At 40.6% G+C, this 19,222-nt stretch overlaps 1 protein-coding gene across 1 annotated transcript in view; it reads right to left on the bottom strand.

Moving 5' to 3' along the window:
* Positions 1–449: 449 nt before the first annotated feature.
* Positions 450–19,222, bottom strand: part of HAS2 (hyaluronan synthase 2) — a 49,743-nt gene continuing 30,970 nt past the window's right edge. Inside the window, exons 2-4 of the mRNA XM_058176965.1 lie at positions 16,260–16,886; positions 6,977–7,078; positions 450–4,776 (exon numbers count right to left, since the gene is read on the bottom strand). Coding sequence (XP_058032948.1) covers positions 3,847–4,776; positions 6,977–7,078; positions 16,260–16,886 — 1,659 coding nt within the window. The 3' untranslated portion in view covers positions 450–3,846. The remainder of the gene's footprint in view (positions 4,777–6,976; positions 7,079–16,259; positions 16,887–19,222) is intronic.

Raw genomic sequence — 19,222 nt, 5'->3', positions numbered from 1 at the left:
AAGTGGTGCAGGGTTTCTTGCCTAGGCAGGGGGTTGGACTAGAAGACCTCCAACGTCCCTTCCAACTCTGTTGTTGTTGTTGTTGTTGTTGTTGTTGTTATTATTATTATTATTATTATTTTCTCTCTCCATCTCCCCCTCCTTCCCCCTCTGTCTCTCTCTCACACACAAACACAAATCTGCATATAAAATTGGTGCAGTTAAAAAGTACTCTGTATTACAGTTAGAAAAGGGACCAGGTATGCATACAGCTAGATGGAAATATGGATCCACATAAACATTTGCACTATTGATCACCCAAACAGCAATTGCCTTTTGGTGCTGACTTCCATGATTAAATTAAGAATCTATGCAGAAGACACTATTGTAGGAAAAAAATGTAATACACTCACAGTTGTACAAAAATATTTTATTTATTAAAGTAACAATTGTACTAAACAACCTATATTTGAAATGCATTGAATTATTGCTAGAATAAATACAGGCAATAAATTCAATATTTTTTAATAAAAGGAAATGAATTATTTGACACTCAAACGTTATTACCCCAAAGCTTTAACTTATACAATATAAATAGTTAAAAGGCAAAGTCAAGTTTCTTTTTTTCCCCACTTGTGTTGTTTATTTGTTTTGTTTCATTTTTTTAAAAAAAATTAATACTGATCCATTCGGTTGCTAAAAAGGGTGTTCCCCGTGCCCAGCTGAAGCGTATATCAAAAACAAATTTGCAAGCAAGCACGCTTGTCTCCATATCACAGACAAATAAAAAGGAAGTGTGTTGCACATCATTTTATGACAGAGAAAGGAGCATCTTAATAAAAGATGGTTAAAGAGATGTCTGAAATCAGATGAATATATTTTCCACAATCCAGCTAAGAAACTAGATTTGCAAACCAGTGTGGTGCTGATAATACTTCAGTAAATATCCTTTGAGAATTAATATTATACGATTTTGCCCAACCCATAGGCATTAGACCCCAAATTTTTATTTGTCTAAACTAGAACTATACTTATAGGCATAAGTAAAACAAATTTTGTTTATAAAAATGAATAACAGCGTTTCTCAACGTTGACCATTTTAAGACTTCAACTCTCAGAAGTCATGCTGGCTGGGGAATTCTGGAAGTTGAAGTCCACACATCTTAAAATGCTCAGTGTTGAGAAAATGCTGGTGTAGATGAACTTGGAATAGATAGTATTACTATAGCCTTGCCCACGTTTATTCATTTCACAGAGTTGCATCTAGTGTGCTCATGTTATCTTGGAGTAAATCACATTCAGTCCTATGGGTTTTATAGTAAACACTTATGAGATTATATTATTAATCACAGCTCTGTCTATTGAAATCAGTGGGACATTACTTATTTAAGTCATCTTCCATAAACTGGCATGCTTCTAATTGGCAAGTTTCCCTTACAACCAGTTGCCATGCTGACTAAGAATCCTGGATGGAAATTTTTGAGATGAGATATTGGGTTAATATGTGACTAACCTAACTTTAGACCCAGCTAATGTGATTAAAATCTTGGGAAGTAAGGAATTACGTTAAGACCCCCTTTTCAGTTTCCAAACTGGGGTCATTCAGACTGAAAAATGACCTTTAAATTCCTTTTAGTTGCAATTCCTGTGTGTAAATTTAAAAAAAATCACTTTCAGTAACATTGATTTACAGTTGCTGCGGTTTGTGAATCTTTTGGTTTTATTTTAATGGCATTTCTGTACCTTTTAAACATTGCTGGGTAACACAGAAGCAGGAATACTGGATCATGGCTACCAAACTGCTACATGACTGAGTACCTTAAGTAATATCTTTGATTATGTAATGTGTTCACAGCTAGATTTGTAAATTACCTTGCTCCAAGATAGCAAAAGCAATAGCATATTTGACTTATATACCACTTCATAGTGCTTTACAGCCATCTCTAAATGGTTTACAGAGTCAGCCTATTGCCCCCAACAATCTGGGTCTTCATTTTATTGACCTCGAAAGAATGGAAGGCTGAGTCAACCTTGAGCCAATCTAGATCGAACTCCAGGCTGTGGGCAGAGTTAACCTACAAATACTGCACTCTAACCACTGCATCACCGCAGCTCTAAAAATCCTCATGGTTCTTTGGCTGAGAGATTATGAGATATATTCATCTGTCAGGAAATATATTCTGTTTTGGAATATCCAAAGCATATGAAGGCAGGACAAGAAGCAATGGATAGAAAATAATCAAGGAGAGAACCAGTCTGGAACTAAGGAGAAATTTCCTGACAGTGAGAACAATTAACCAGTGCAATGACTTGCCTCCAGAAGTTGTGGGTGCTCCAGCACTTGAAGTTTTTAAGAAGAGATTTGTACAACCATTTGTCTGAACTGGTATAGTTTCCTGCTTGAACAGGGGGTTGAACTAGAAGATCTCCCTTCCAACTCTGTTATTCTGTTATTTCTGGGAGGGGAAAACAATTGCACATATCTATCCCTTTGGCCTTAATGGGGAAGAATGTCCTTCAGTACAACCCGCACCGAACACCAAGAGTTGTGCATAGTCACTCAGAATTCCCAGGGGAATGTAGGGTGAGCATTCTGCAGGTGTAACAAATAATGGAATTATTGGAAGGAAACTGTGACAACAGAGGTGGAGAGCTACAGTTCTGGCTGTTTTTACCAAAACGCTGAAAGAACAGTTGCAATAGAAGCCCCACCCCTTTTGTACAGACAGGTGATGTCATGATGCCTCTACAGAAGGGGCGGGGTTTGCAGAAGTGAGATGCGCTATCATCAGATGAATTGGTTTGACCAAAGCTCATAGAGATTCACATGAAAAACAACACTTGGTGGACTGATGTAGACGACCGTTTTAGAAGTTCCCCCCTCACCGTTTTTCTGTCCCCATAAACTGACAGTCAGGTTGTTTTTTCCAAATAAAATTAAAGCAAGTCACACGTGTTTATATATATACCGTAATAGAAATAGCCATTTGTCCATTGAAAAATACAGAAATTAAGTTTTAATTCTTAAAAAACAACAACACACAGAGCATCATCCATTTTCACATTGTGGGCAAGGGTGTTCTCGTTTTTCAACCTTTTATTTTAAAGTCACAATTCTTCAACACCTATTTAGAAAAGTAGGCTGTTAAGGAAGATGGGAAGAAAAGATTTTTTGGCAGTAATATAAAATACGAGCTTTTCTTTTTAAAAAAAAAATGGTGTAAAAGGTAAACAGAGACAAATTATTACAATGATATAAAAATACAACTGGGTCATTCGCTCTTATAAAAATTGACTTTGGAATTGCATTTGGCAGTTTCACGTTTACTCTCTCACACACACACACACACACACACACACGTGCCACATCATTCTAAAAAAAATATATCACAGAACAATGCAAAGAAGTTTATAAATTATGGTCGCAAGGGGTTATCAAATCCTTTGCCTGTGTCTCCAAAACTCCCTTTCTTCTGTGTCTGTCCATATCAGAGTGAGTAATGAGGTATATAGGACATTAACACTTTCGGACATATGTCTCATAGAAGAAAGTGCATTTTCAGAGACCACCCACAGGAATGGGTCGAATCCATGATTTTTATCCTCCTCCCCCTACCAAAAAAGGCACAATCACATTTTTATTTTATTTTTTGTTTTGTTTTTTGTTTTTTTTCTCTTTTGCTTTGGCATGCTTCGTTAATCTTCAAATCCAAGCAGCAGTAGTCCTTTTCCCTTAGCGATGTCAAATTCAGTGCCACCAACTCTGAAAAGGTTTATTTTCATGTCCCTCGGGGGGGAAAAAAAACTTTGCTAAGGGCAGAAAAGATGAAACAGCAAGAAGAAGAAAATGTCCAAATGCTGGTGAAATCACACATCAAGCACCATGTCGTATTGTTGTTCCTTCTTCCGCCGGCCACATTTAGTGATAAGAGCTAAATATAAAGTCAAAAGCATCACCCAGTAGCAGGCGTAAAGTATTGTCCCAATGATCAGCACTGTCTGTTTTGATTCGGAAAATGGCTTTCTAGATTCCTTGTATATGGTGAAAATAACCCCGCCTAGAAGGATTGTAAACCAAACAGACACGGGGATGAGTCCTATGAAATTGACCACGATAGTTTTTCGGCCAGATGTGCCCCATCCTGCCTTGTTTATGGTGGCGATTGCAAACATCTTGGCGGGAAGTAAACTTGACATGTACAACACTGAGTAAAGGGACATAAACACCATGACAATGTTCCCTCTAAGGCAGCTCGCAAAGGAAGACTTGATTAGGCCAACAAGTTGAACAGTCAACAAGAAGAGAAGGATGTTCCACAGTTTCCCCCGGTAAAAAAGTTGTATGACAGTGGCAATGAGAAAAAATGGAAAGAACCCTGTGATGACTGCCTCGTAGGTCATCCACAAGTGATGTTTGTGGAACCACATGGCGTTGTACAGCCACTCGCGGAAATAGGACTTACTCCAACGGGTCTGCTGGTTCAACCATCTGAGATATTCGATGGGCGTTTCCGTAAGGCACTTCGATCGAGCGGTGTACTTCGTCGCATAGCCCAGGCTTAGGACTCTGTTAGTGAGATGTCGATCATCTCCAAAGCTACACTGAGACCCCATGAATTCTTGATTATACCAATCTTCCACAAATTCATGGAGTAAGGAGTTCCTGTACATCCCTAAGGGTCCACTTATACACTGTACACAGCCAAAGTAGGATTGGCACGCTCGTTCAATATTAAATGCCATCCAGTACCTGACACTGCTGAGAAAGGAGATCCACGAATCGTACTTGTTCAAAATCTGCAAGAGAAAGTTAAAAATTAGTTCCTGAGACAAAGCCAACAGTTATCCTTGACACAAAGCTGTCGATGTTATTTTTAATAACATCTGTCTGGATGGGGAGAAACAGGCTCAAGCTCAATCCCTCCAAGACGGAGTGGCTGTGGATGCCGGCATCCCGGTACAGTCAGCTGAGTCCGCGGCTGACTGTCGGGAGCGAGTCATTGGCCCCGATGGAGAGGGTGCGCAATTTGGGCGTTCTCCTGGATGAACGGCTGTCTTTTGAAGACCATTTGACGGCCGTCTCCAGGAGAGCTTTCCACCAGGTTCGCCTGGTGCGCCAGTTGCGCCCCTTTCTAGACCGGGATGCCTTGTGCACAGTCACTCACGCCCTTGTGACGTCTCGTCTGGACTACTGCAATGCTCTCTACATGGGGCTCCCTTGAGGGGCATCCGGAGGCTGCAGTTAGTCCAGAATGCAGCTCTTGTGGTGATAGAGGAGCCCTCGTGGCTCCCAGTGACACCTATCCTGCGCAGGCTGCACTGGCTACCTGTGGCTTTCCGGGTGCGCTTCAAGGTGTTGGTGAACGTCTTTAAAGCGCTCCATGGCATAGGGCCGGGTTACTTACGGGACCGCCTGCTGCTACCGAATACCTCTCACCGACCCGTGCGCTCTCACAGAGAGGGACTCCTCAGGGTGCCGTCGGTGCAACAGTGTCGTCTGGCGACACCCAGGGGAAGGGCCTTCTCTGTGGGGGCTCCCGCCCTCTGGAACGAACTCCCCCCAGGACTTCGTCAACTTCCGGACCTCCGAACCTTTCGCCGCGAGCTTAAAACCCACTTATTCATCTGCGCTGGACTGGGTTAGTTTTTAAGTTTATGGGTTTTTTAAGGGGTTTTAGTTCTAAATTTTAATTGAGGCCAATTTAATAAGTTTTTTAATTGTATTTTTTAATTGTATTTATAGTGTATTGTCTATTTTTTACTTGGCTGTGAACCGCCCTGAGTCCTTCGGGAGAAGGGCGGTATACAAATTTAAATAATAAATAAATAAATAAATAAATAATATTGTAATATGGAAAGTTTCCCATTTATTATTTTCATTCACTAACTCGTATACGCATAAGAATAATAACTGTATAATAACATTTCTTAAGATTTTAGGATGTCCCAAAAATTGTTATTGCTTTTTGCTGCCATACTAGGCGGCCCTTAGAAAATTAAGCCAAGAGTTCCAAAGACCCAATATTTTAGTTTGGATAGATTTCTTTGCTTTGCTTTTTCTCATTATAGTTGTGGTCCATCAGCAGCCTACCATCAGCAGCCTATGGAGTTGGACAGCGATGAGGCTGAGGTGAGGCCAGGGCCATCGGAGAGTGAGGTGCGGACTCCAGAGCCTCCAGAGACTGATAGTAGTGAGGCAGAGGAACAGGAGGAGCCTGTTCCTAATGCACGCATGAGAAGAGCTGACAGAAGGCAAGAGCAACTCAAGCAGAGAGGACAACTTGGGAGTAGGGCCAAGAGATGATTGGCCCCTCCCATAAGGCTTAAAACAGACCAGCACCGGTGTTTCAGCTTTGCCGGAAAACAATGTTGTAGCTGTGTCTTCTGCTTTGTCTTCTGCTTCGTATACAACTTTGTTTTTGTGACTTCTGGATATTTTCCAGGAAGGGCCTTTGGCAGTTTGCCTAATTGGGCCAAGATTTGTGAAATAACTGAGGAATTTGTGTTGGGAGACATTTATTTTACTTTGAGTTGAATAATGCTGGGAATGAAGTAATTCCCAGCTGTTCGAATAAACTTTGTTTTTCCACGGACTAAGTTTATTACTACCTACTAGGGCCTGGGTCACCACAATTATTCTGACTAAGGGAGTTTCATACCCAATCTTCTGTAACTCATCAGACCAATAATCCCTGTGTTAATATTTAATATGTATTCAACAAATCTATCTGTCACCTTTTTCTGATGGACAGGTAGTCCTTGATTTATGATCAAAATGGAGCCTGCCTACTAGTTCTAATTCCACTTTAGACACAAAACCAGCTGGGTCATTGGGTCAATCACTATGACACAGGAAGGAGATCAGGACAAACCAGTTCTGAAATCTTGCCAGGTAAACTGTAGAGACTTGTCCAAGCAGTTGTGAAGAGTCAGGATGGATGTGAAAGCACCAAAAAACAAACAAACAAAAAGCCATACTAAAGATTACTGTATTCACCTGAACATCTCCTCCAACACCACCAACCATTGGATCTTCTTCTAAAACCTTCACCATTTCCACCGAAGATGCTGGATCAAGCATCGTGTCTGAATCACATACCTGTCCATGAGGAAAAAAAAAACACATAAAAAAATTAAGAGATCGGGGCAAGATTATTGAAAAGAAGAACTACAAGCAATTAATATAATTAAATAATAATGCTTGCCTGTTGATATTTTCTCACTGGATTTCCTGAGAAATCCCATAATGATTAAATTTAATACTTGGAATTCTTTAGCAATGAATTGGAAATGCAGAATAAGGATGCCACAATGCAAAATGTATCACCGTGCCTTTAGAATATTGGACAAAGAGAGACTTGCGAAAGTGATTGTAAATTTGGAGAAACAAAATTCTGCAGGGTCTTTATATGGAGAATATAGTCTCCTATCTCATCCCCCTGAGAGTTCAGTTGTTTTTTCTGCACCTAATTTGGATCTCTAAAAACCCAATCAATGGAATTTGTATTGTTCATTCTTTGCAAGCAGTGTTAAACACAAATGAGTGGACCTATCACTTTAATGAGCCACACAATTCGTTACAGGTGACCCTCGACTTATGGCCACAATTGAGCCCAACATTTCTGTTGCTAAGCGCCCCATTAAGTTGGTCTTGCCCCATTTTACAACCCCTTTTGCCACCATTATTAAGTGAATCACTGCAGTTGTGAAGATAGTAAGTAGGACAAAAGGAATGGATGGAAACTAATCAAGAAGAGAAGCAACATAGAACTAAGGAGGAATTTCCTAAGAGTGAGAACAATCCATCAGTGGTACGATTTGCCCCCTGTGAATGCTCCATCACTGGAAGTTATTAAGAGGCGATTGGACAACCATTTGTCTGAAAGGATATAGGGTTTCCTGCTTGAGCAGGGGGTTGGACTAGAAGACCTCTAAGGTCCCATCCAACTATGTTACCCTATTATTTTGTTAGTAACTTGTTTGTTAAGTGAATCTGGCTTTCCTATTGACTTTGCTTGTTGGAAAGACACAAAAAGTGTTCACATGACCTATGATATTGCAACAGTCATAAATATCAATCAGTTGCCAAGCATCTGAATTTTGATCACGCAACCATGGAGCTGCTGGAACAAGGAAAGTTCTTGAGATATGTGTGTATGTGTGTGTATGTGTGTGTGTGTGTATAGATATATATATATATATATATATATATATATATATATATATATATATATATATATATATATATATATATATATATATATATATATATATATATATATATATATATATATATATATATGTCTTTAGTTGTTGGGTTTTCTCCGTGTAAAATTGGAAGTGTCTTGGCGGCGTTTGACGAAGTCTCATTCGTCATCTTCAGGCTTCAACCGTGCTTCTGGGAGCAATGTGTGATCGCAGCTGTTTCTTCCTTTCAACTGCTAGTGGGGTTTGAACTGATTGGGTGGGAGCTTGGCTGTGCTCTGATTGGATGGGGTTTTCTGTGCTCTGATTGGCTGGGGTGTGTCCTGTGTTGGTGGGGGCTTGGTTGTGCTCAGTCTAGTCTGTGCTGCAGGGGGAACACAGGACACACCCCCAGCCAATCAGAGCACAGAAAAACCCCCATCCAATCAGAGCACAGCCAAGCTCCCACCCAATCAGTTCAAACCCCCACTAGCAGTTAAAAGGAAGAAACAGCTGCCATCACATTGCTCTCAGAACAAGCTGAAGCCTGAAGATGACGAATGAGACGTCAAACGTCGCCAAGACACTTCTCAATTTTACGAGAAACTCTAACAACAAAGACCTATATACAAACACCCGTGAAAACCTCAGAAAACAAATATATATATATATATATATATATATATATATATATATATATATATATATATATATATATATATTTATATATATAGATATATATATATCACATATAGGAGGGACACGGTAGCTCAGTGGCTAAGACGCTAAGCTTGTCGATCGAAAGGTTGGCAGTTCAGTGGTTCAAATCCCAAGTGCCACAGAACAGGGTGAGCTCCCATTACTTGTCCCAGCTTCTGCTAACCTAGCAGTTTGAAAGCATGTAAAAAATGCAAGTAGAAAAATAGGGACCACCTTTGGTGAGAAGGTAAAAGCGTTCCGTGTGCCTTTGGCATTTAGTCATGCCAGCCACATGACCACAGAGATGTCTTTGGACAGCGCTGGCTCTTCAGCTTTGAAACGGAGATGAGCACTGCCCCCTAGAGTCAGGAATGACTAGCACATATGTGTGAGGGGAACCTTTACCTTTATATCACATATGCATATACCTTTATATCACATATGCACATATGCATCATCATTTAGCCATTGTCTATCCACTGCTGCCTTATCATCTTATCTCACATATCTTATATAAAGGTAAAGGTTCCCCTCGCACATATGTGCTAGTCGTTCCCGACTCTAGGGGGCGGTGCTCATCTCCGTTTCAAAGCTGAAGAGCCAGCGCTGTCCGAAGATGTCTCTGTGGTCATGTGGCCGGCATGACTCAACGCCAAAGGCGCACGGAATGCTGTTACCTTCCCACCAAAAGTGATCCCTATTTTTCTACTTGCATTTTTTACGTGCTTTCGAACTGCTAGGTTGGCAGAAGCTGGGCAGAAGCTCACACTGTTACACGGCACTCCGGATTCAAACCACTGAACTGCCGGCCTTTCGATCGACAAGCTCAGCGTCTTACCCACTAAGCCACCGCGTCCCTTTTTATATCTTATATAGAACAGGAGTAAAGAAACACTACTTGGTGGATGCTTTGCACTTTTCCTGATCTTGCACGAGAGGGGAAAAAAAGATTGCATTTGGTGCCCCAGTTCAAATGTTTCCCACTGTCCTAAAGGGGAATGAATGATGAGTGAACTTACAGATGCTTCAAAAAATAATAATTGGCAGGGGATCTGGGAAGAAACATGATAGCCCTTTTCGCTCACAGAAGGTTTAGCTATTCATGTGAAATATATACCTTGGATTCCACCATCCAGCTCTCTTTGAACTCTCAATTCATGGGGCTCCACACTTCTAAACATTAATAAAAGTCTGTTTCACTCTTATGTTTAGAGTGCATGTTATTTTATTTCCTGATTATATGCTCACGTTTCCAATGGACTGGGAAGGGTTTATATTTTTAGCCTCCTTAAAATGTGAAATAGATAGCTCTTTTGAGCACGGTTGTTGTGAATACAACTAGTATTCGTGTTGTATATACAGCACACTTTGCATAGCTTGGTTTAAAAAAAGATTTAGTGGCTATGTGAAATTTGGTTTATTTTTAATCTTGCTGGAGGTATGTGTGTGTTAAAGTGCTATGTAAACCCAACCTCTCTGGCTGGTTTATGGTTTACAGTACTGTGTAAACTGAGAGAATGGGTTAATTCAGTAAGCAAGCAGACTTGTGAACACATTCTTTGAACTGTTGCGACTTTGACTTTAATCCATAGTTTTCTGGAAGATCGATCCTCATGTCGGTATAGTGTAAATGGGATTACTCTCATCTCTTCTATATCCAGCCCTAGATAGGCACAAAATACTTCTGAATTTAAAGTTTGGAGTTTAAATTCTGAGCTTAAAACCAAAACAGTTGGTTCAGATTCAAGAACGGTTATCTTGAGCATTTTGGTTGAATTTCAGAAGGCCTGTTTCAAGCTCAATAATTTTTTTGCATACCTTAGCAATACCTCATCTCTTCTATACAGTTGAGGCATCCCTGACAATCATCTAGTTCAGGGGTCTCCAACCTTGGCAACTTTAAGACCTGTGGACTTCAACTCCCAGAATTGAGGAATTCTGGGAATTGAAGTCCACAAGTCTTAAAGTTGCCAAGGTTGGAGACCTCTGATCTAGTTCATGTGCTGCTTCTAGCACACTCAACAGACTCCACTGGTGGTCAAAATTATAAAGGAGGAATTTCATACCAAAAGGGACATTTCAAAAATCAAGGCAGAATAAAGAAGAGGGAGAAAACGATTCTTATTTTCAGAGCAAGCCGGACCTTCAATATTTTGAGAGAATCCATTCAGGCATTGAATGGCAACTTAAAGGCAACTTAAGATAATTAAAAAAATATGCACAATATTGGACATGCTAATCAAATCAGCATGATTAAACTCCAAATTAAAAAGCAGTGTTGTTACAACCAACCTTCTTCCTTCAGAAGAACATTGGATAAACTTTCAATGCACAAATGAAGGTCCCCAAAAGTTTCAGTTGTTTAAAGAGAGAGAGAGAGAGAGAGAGAGAGAGAGAGAGAGTGTGTATAATGTTTTCAAGCCAAGCAAACATAATACTCTAGCCATTCACACTGCATCTCCTTTCCCAACAGGGCCTCAATGCCTGTGATTCATCATGATCAAATCATTGAAGTTAGATGAAAACTGGTGACTCATGGGGAGAAAACATCAACATGTGTAAAAAATAAAGTAAAACTGAAATTATGTCTGAATTCTAAATTATGGAGTTACTGACAAATTTCAAGTTTGTGTAAGAGCAGTAATAGCAGGAGCAGTTTAAAATTGGAGATATAATGGCTAAGAAAGGCGGAGGTCCATCCTTCTCCTGGATGTTCAGCTGCCATCTCTTTGGAATGCTTTAATTTGGATTTGTGCATTACGAAGGGGCTTGAATGACTTCTAGAATTCTGCCACTTCATTTCTGTATCTATTAATGGCCCGATGTGGCCATAACTTTATGCGATGTTCTGCTTAAATCCACCTTCTTCTGGGTTTCTAGTATCTGTCCTCCATGGCTAACCCAATAAGTTTGCTTCCCATGGTCAGGGTGTTGGGTGTGACCAGCTGAATACCCCACTCATTTTGCTGCTCTCCTCGCCATCCTTTGCAGAAGAGTCATCTAGATGAGCAACTGTGTTTTTCTTGGACATTAACAATGACTCCATGACTTTCATTTTGGGAAGTACAGATGATGACTACCCTCTTCTCTCTCTTTTGCTGCTCCATAGCACATGCTTCTGGCAGTGGCCATCTCATTTTGCCCAGCAATCGGACTGGCTTGTCAGGGAATTGTACAACTGGTGTCCAAGTGGAGTGAAAGACGCTGACACGGACTTGTAGTTTTATATAAATAAATATATTTTATAACTATAGAAGCAGCAAACTAGAAAGTCAGGCAAATAGGAGCATCGTCAGGTAAATCAACCCAGCAGGAACATCATGAGGTAAATCACAGACAGCACACACAACACATAGAGGAAAAAGGCGGGAAACAAGGAAACTCCCCCTCTACACTCCCACTAACCAATCACAGCTTAGATTGCCTCATGCAATGACCAGCTCTTTTCAAACAATTAGTTGTAACTGTGCCTTCTTGCTCATTGTCCAACCCTTCACTGCTTCAGATATTAAATTAAATATCTTAACATGGCTCTTGTGGGTCACCCCCCCCAAAAAAAATATAATGCATAGAGAAGATAGATAGATAGATAGATAGATAGATAGATAGATAGATAGATAGATAGATAGATAGATAGATAGATGATAGATATAGATAGACAGACAGACAGACTGTATCAAGAAAGAAAGAAAGAAAGAAAGAAAGAAAGAAAGAAAGAAAGAAAGAAAGAAAGAAAGAAAGAAAGAAAGAATCAAGAAAGATAGACAGACAGTATCAAGAAAGAAAGAAAAAGAAAAAAGATAGTATCAAGATAGATAGATAGATAGATAGATAGATAGATAGATAGATAGAAGATATGAGAGAGAGATATGAGGGTATCAAGAAGATAATAGATAGATAGATAGATAGATAGATAGATAGATAGATAGATAGATAGATAGATGAATATCAAGAATATCAATATCAAGAATACTAATAAACTGATGATTAATACAAGTAGCTTGCATGAGTGAAATATAGTTTGGGGGATAAGCTTTCCCTCCCCATCACCACCCACTTCATTTTTAGGAGGTACTGCATGGGTGGAGATGTCTACTAGATATAGCCCAGCTGACAGATAATCCCCGCCTGAAGCTTGCACTTCAGAATTGGGGAGTTGGCCTGGTCTAATTCATTTTTAAGCGAACAGTATCACCAAGGCTTTAAATACAAAGCTTTTGCCTTGAGTGAGGTAATGCAGCTGTGGAGGCTGAAGCTAAAGAACTTGGCTGAAGGACTTGTCTTGTTTGTATTTCTAGGCTTCCCCCCTGCCCCCAAAATCTTCCTGACTCAACCCACTTTCCCTCCCTGCTTCTTAACAAGTTTTTATAGGACTACAAACTTTCCATTTTCACGGGACACTGCCAAACCTTTGAGTTTCTCTTTTGAGACGTAAGACCATATGTTCACATAAGAGGCCCTCTGAGATGCTCTCAGAATGAACTAAGCCTTCAGCTCCTAGCTGGGATTATTGTTATCTTTTTAAAAAAAGAAATGTGCTTGATGATTTTTTTTTCTTGGAAAAAAAAAGACGATAGAAAAAAAAACTTTTAAAGATAGACAGAGAGAGAAATGCATTCTTAATATTAGATAACAAAGTCCTGGAATTCATCCCAAATGGTATAGTTAAAAGTCTGTAGAGATTCTCAGTCATCCAAGTCATGGTTGTCCTAAAGGTGCTTTTTGAGGAAGCATCTGGACCTTCTTGCTTTTTTCTTGAAGACATTTTGCTTCTCATCTCATTTTGATAAGTAACTGACAGTGGCAAACCTATCTAATACTACTTCCCCTTATTTTCCCCTGTCAGGTTTGTTGGGCTGAAAGAGTAACTGGTCCAAAGTCATCCAGTTGGCTTTTGTGACTAAGGCGGGATTAGAACTCACAATTTTCTGGTGATTGGTCGAAAGTCACCTAGCCAGCTTTCAGGCCACCTTCAGTTACTTATCAAAATAATAAAGGTGGAGTATAAATAAATACAAATAAACAAATAAAATATATAAACTATCCCTTGTTGCTCTCTGGAGCATCTGAACTTCCACTTGTGATACCAGACCAAAAGTATGAGGGAAATCCAATATTAGAAAGAAAGAAAAAACTCTTTGCTAACTCAGCCAAAAGTCCTTCCCATTCACACTTCTGTTTCCACAGTGGCCAAACAGGTGTTTTCAGAGAATCCAAAAAGTGAGAAATGAGCATATTGTCTTCCTCCTGCTTGTGTTCTCAGCAATAAATATTGAGAAGTAAACTTTTATGCAAACAGAAAAAATGGTAATTCTAGGCAAAGTAATTCTAGGTACCGGTAATTGCAAAAGCAAACCGGAATCTTGACATATTAAGATTCTTGGTGTAGGTTCTTATTTCCCATATTGGGGCTATTTTTCTTAAAACACAACTCCTACTATTACGTATGGTAATGTTCAATGATGGTAATTTTGTTGTCTCTGATGAGTTGTAATTAATTGCGTTGCACTGCAACTGAAATCAAATTTAGTTTTGCTCTGGCTACCTCCATTGCATGCCCCTGCTGTACCAAATGATACTTATGTACCAAGTGCAATGTTTAATGCAGAAAAGTACCTGCACACCTGGTTTAGTAAGTGAACCATATTGGGTGGAGTTACCATAATACTAAGCTATAGGAGTCAGTGGTGAAATCCGAACCGGTTTCCTACCAGTATGCTGACCATGCATGTGCACTGAATGCAAAATGCGTGCTCTGTGCGTGCGCAGATATGCACAGTAAGCACCACCAAAAGGAGGCTTGGGAAGATAAATAGAAGCGAGTCGGGGGGGGGGGATCAGCTGTGATGCATGATTTAGCTTTGCTAGAAAGCAGGATTTCCTGCTTTCTAGCAAAGCTAAACTACGCTGCACAGCTGATCCCCACCGCTGTTCTACTTACCTTCCCAAGCCTCCTTTTGGTGCATGCTGCGCACATGCATATGCGCAGTACATGCCAAAAGGAGGCTTGAAGAGGTAAGTAGAATTGCGAGGGGGGGATTAGATGTGGTCCATGATTTAGCTTTGCTAGAGAGCAGGATTTCCTGCTAAAGCTAAACCCCGTTGCACAGCTGATCATCAGAAATACTGGTTCAGAGGAACTGGTATTTTTTTTTAATTGCTGATTCACCCGAACCGGTATCTTTTATCACTATCAGTTCGCCCGAATCGGAGCTAACTGGTAGCATTTCACCCCAATAGGAGTCCTTGCAAATTTTAGTCCCCTAATCATTGCTGACTGTAGGAGGTGGTGCTCATCTCCATTTCAAGATCATTAATTTCTGTGGTCATGAGACCAGAATGAGCACTGTTACTTTCCCCCCAAAGTGGTACCTATTTATCTATTTTCATTTGCATGCTTTCACACTGCTAGGTTGGCTGGAGCTGGGCAAGGACAGGAGCTCACCCCATCATGTGGCACTTGGGTCTCGAACCTGGGTTGCCGGCTTTCCATCCAACAAGCCACAGCATCTTAACCATGGAGCCACTAAACAATAAAGTATTATTTATAAACTGCTCTGACTGACTTTGCACAGCATGTTAACACCCATATTGTAGCAGCTCATATTATAGCTTAGCTGAGTTGTGTGAACTCAACCGATAAGGCCCATGGAAAATGAAAGAGTACTCCTTGCTTTTTATGCTGACAGAATACTTAGCTACTGGCTGAAGTAGAAGTTTGCGATATGCAGCCATGTTTGATAATATTTAAGCTTTAAGAGCAACCAAAGAATCGTCTTCGCAATATGGCTATCAACACAAACAGATGGTTAGGGTAGAAATTCTTTAAATGAAAAGCCCGCTGGAACAAACCAGAGTTTTGTTGGTTCACAGTGCCACAGACTCTCTTGGGGTCTATGCCAATTTAGCAATGGAAGGCAATCAAGTCCAGGCAACTACAGACGGAAACGCTTCCCTGACCACAGTTCATGGCATGCTGTCTGGAACAGGGAATAATGCAGCTTGTGAGACACCTGGTAGAGTTGTGTCATCTTCTGCTATCCAGAAAAAGTCCTTTGGGGGAAGCTACTTGGGCAACGTTGAATCAGATGCCCCAGTCTCTCTCCCTCTCTAGATTAATTTATGAAGTAATTATCATCACAAAACCTGATGGCAAGCTTTCATCCTCCCTATCTGAGCCCTCATCACCGTCCTTATGTACCATCTGATCATCTTAGCTATTTCAAGAAGCCCAGCTTTTTCAACGTCTCTGCTGTTTTCCAGTGGAGAGAGAAAGAGGCACACTGTTTGCATAAGGGACAGGATGGGTTGGGCTGCAAACAGCTCAAAATATACAAGACCGGCTTTCTTGGGATCCCTGTTTTATTTGGCAACGAAGGAGAACGTTTTAGACCTACCTGCACATAATCCACACTTCTTCCCAGGGCTTTGAAGGCTGTATACATGACTTCCCTTTTTCCACCCCATTTTTGCATGATGCAGACACTCTTGTTGGACAGGACCAGCTGAGTGACGTGCTGCATGCTCTCTCTGTGGGACTCTTCAGTCTCGTTGGGGCCTCTCTGATGAAAGTTATTCCTCCAGATGTAAGTCGCAGATTTATCCCTGCCCATGATTTCACTAAAAATGTCCATCATGTAAACATCGTCTTCAGAATTCCCATCGATTACCATAATCAACTTAATTCCAGGGTAGGTAAGCCTCTTGACGGAAAGTAAACATTTCTTTAAGTAGTCCGGGTCTTCTTGATAGGCAGCAATGCAAAGGGCAACAGTTTTGTTCAGCTTGATTGGGGTCTCAAGTGATCGACGCATTTTACGGTGTTCAAGAAAGGCAAATAAGCTTTGGATGATAAGGTGGGATGCCAGAATAGCACCATAGAGCCCAAAGGAGAAGTAATAGTTGTCTGTTTGGATAAACTGGTAGCCCACAATGTAAGCAGCTGAAATTCCAAGCAGAAGAGATACTCCAAATAGGGTCGTTCCAAGAATTCTCAGGATGCATATAAACCTCTCACAATGCATCTGTAAAAACCAAAAAGAGAATTGTTAAATTCTGCTCTACGGCTTAATAGAAGCACAAAGTGGCTTACTTGGTAAAATAACTCAGGGATCAGCTTCCCGCTTTGCAGTCTAGGATGGAAATAGTTGACCCAAAGACCAAGAATCTGAGATACTCGTTAGAATATTTATTAAAAGGAGGCTTAATGTTACAAAACAAGTATTCCAATGAGGATTCTGCTTACAAATCACACACACACACGAAATTTAGAGTGTTAAAGCTGCTTCACACTTCCTCCCACTTTTTAGTTACAAATAATTGGAAAATTGCCTCTTTTATGAGACATCCCTCGTTTTGTCCCAAAGACGCTTTTTCAAGAGATAACTGGACTTCCGTTGTTTTTCTTTGAAGATGTTTCACTTCTCATCCAAGAAGCTTCTTCAGTTCTTCTTCAGAATTGAAGCAGTTTCTTGGATGATAACCATCACCACCACTCTTATCAATGTGAGAAGTTTCTCTCAGAAGGAATAAAAAAGAAACCAATTCTGGACCAAATATGTTTTGGGTTGCCAAAGGCGTTGGACATGTATCATAAAGCATCTCAACACTCCATTATGAGAAAGACTTTTTAGAAGGTGGTGGAAAGCAGTTTGTATAGATCCTGGGATAAAATGGATGGAGAGACCAATGACCAGAAGTTCAAGGTATCGTATGTTTCTGAGTATAAGGTGCCCTTCCCCCTCCAAAAGAGGGTGAAAATTTGGGTGTATCTTATACCCTGAATGTAGCCCCACCCACTTGCCAGCCCCACCCTTTGGCCTCTGCCTCCCAGCAATTTGCCTCTTTGCAGCAAACAGCCTGTTTCAGTTTCAGCTTCAGCACAGCCTGATTAGCACAAGCAGCTGATTGTTGGTTAGATTGGCCTCCCAACCATCAGCTGTTTCAGGCTGCAGGGATTGCCTATTGCCACCTATGTGCCCCATTTTCGGTCTCTGTGCACCCCATTTTCAGCCTCCATACACCCCATTTTCCACCCATTCCGATCCTTGCCACCTGGAATGGGTGGAAAATGGGGCGCACAGAGGCGGCAATAGGCTATAGCGATCCCTGCAGCCTGAAACAGGGGAGGCCAATCCAACCAACAATCAGCTGCTTGTGCTAATCAGGCTGTGCTGAAGCTGAAACAGGCTGTTTGCCGTAAGGAGGCAAATTGCTGGGAGGCAGAGGCAGATTTTTTTTTCTTGTTTTCCTCCCCAAAAAAGGTAGGTGCAACTTATAGTCCGGAGTGTCTTATACTCCAAAACATATGGTAAGTAGAAAATATAATTTTTCCATGGAACAAGAAGAGAGAGGTGTAGGTGGCTATCAAAACAGGGGTGTGTATTGAGAATGCTGTTGTGATTCCTGTCCTTAGTGGGCTTACTTTGTGCTAGGATAGTCAGGACATGAAGATGAATCCTGGGTCATATGAGGTACAGTTTGTTGGACAATTGAAACCATTGGCCATGCTCAATAAAACCGGAACACTGGCTTCTGCTCTCCTTATTTTCTTGTGGGAAAGTAATTAACATTGCAAAATGGGAAATCCAAATAACAGTAATAAAAGAGTTTTAAAAATCCCATTTCATCAAGGATTACTTTAATTGATTTATATGAATTCCTGCTTCTATAAACTGTGTTATGGCCTATTCCACTCCTTGGTCATTTCCCCACAGTGGTGACCTCTAAGTTAGGACAATCGGATGCCTTCCAGATGGTTTTGGACCGTCACTCTTAACCTCTCATTAGCCAATAGTCAAGGATGGTGGGAATTTTGACTGAAATATCCGGAAACACTAGGAGGGTGGGGGGTCTTTCATTGATCCAGGAGTTCATAGAATTCCTTTGGGTGCCAAAGGGAAAATATCTCCATAACATTTTCTACCAACTGACTTTCAATTCAGGGAAAGAAAGCTTGTTTTGAAGTTGCTTTCAAAGATGGAGAATTTCAAAAAAAAATCCTCAGGGGCACAATTTGTCATTCATGAACTTATTCATCAATGGGGTGGCCTGAAATTGTGTCCAGTCATCCTTCTAATGGGTATGAAGGCTCCTTGGCTTTCGATGCTTCAGTTAAATCTTAAGGGAAGGCAACGTACGGGAAATTCTTCCATTCAGCTTTTTCACATCAGAAAATGAGGACAACAAGGGATATTTCAAAGCCTTGGAACATCTTAAAACAGAAAACTAAGACCAGCAGTACCCTCTTCCACCATATTCCAAATAAAGTATGTTCAAAAACACTACTGGGAAGTTGAAAAGAATCATGAAAATACAGTAATAAAAGAGAACTCTTTGCAAGGAAAAGTCATTTCAGAAA

Source organism: Ahaetulla prasina, chromosome 3 (genome assembly GCF_028640845.1).
Source record: "Ahaetulla prasina isolate Xishuangbanna chromosome 3, ASM2864084v1, whole genome shotgun sequence".
Lineage (NCBI taxonomy): Eukaryota > Metazoa > Chordata > Lepidosauria > Squamata > Colubridae > Ahaetulla > Ahaetulla prasina.
The sequence above is the reverse complement of the archived record's forward strand: the minus strand, read 5'-3'. Positions and strand labels throughout refer to the sequence as shown.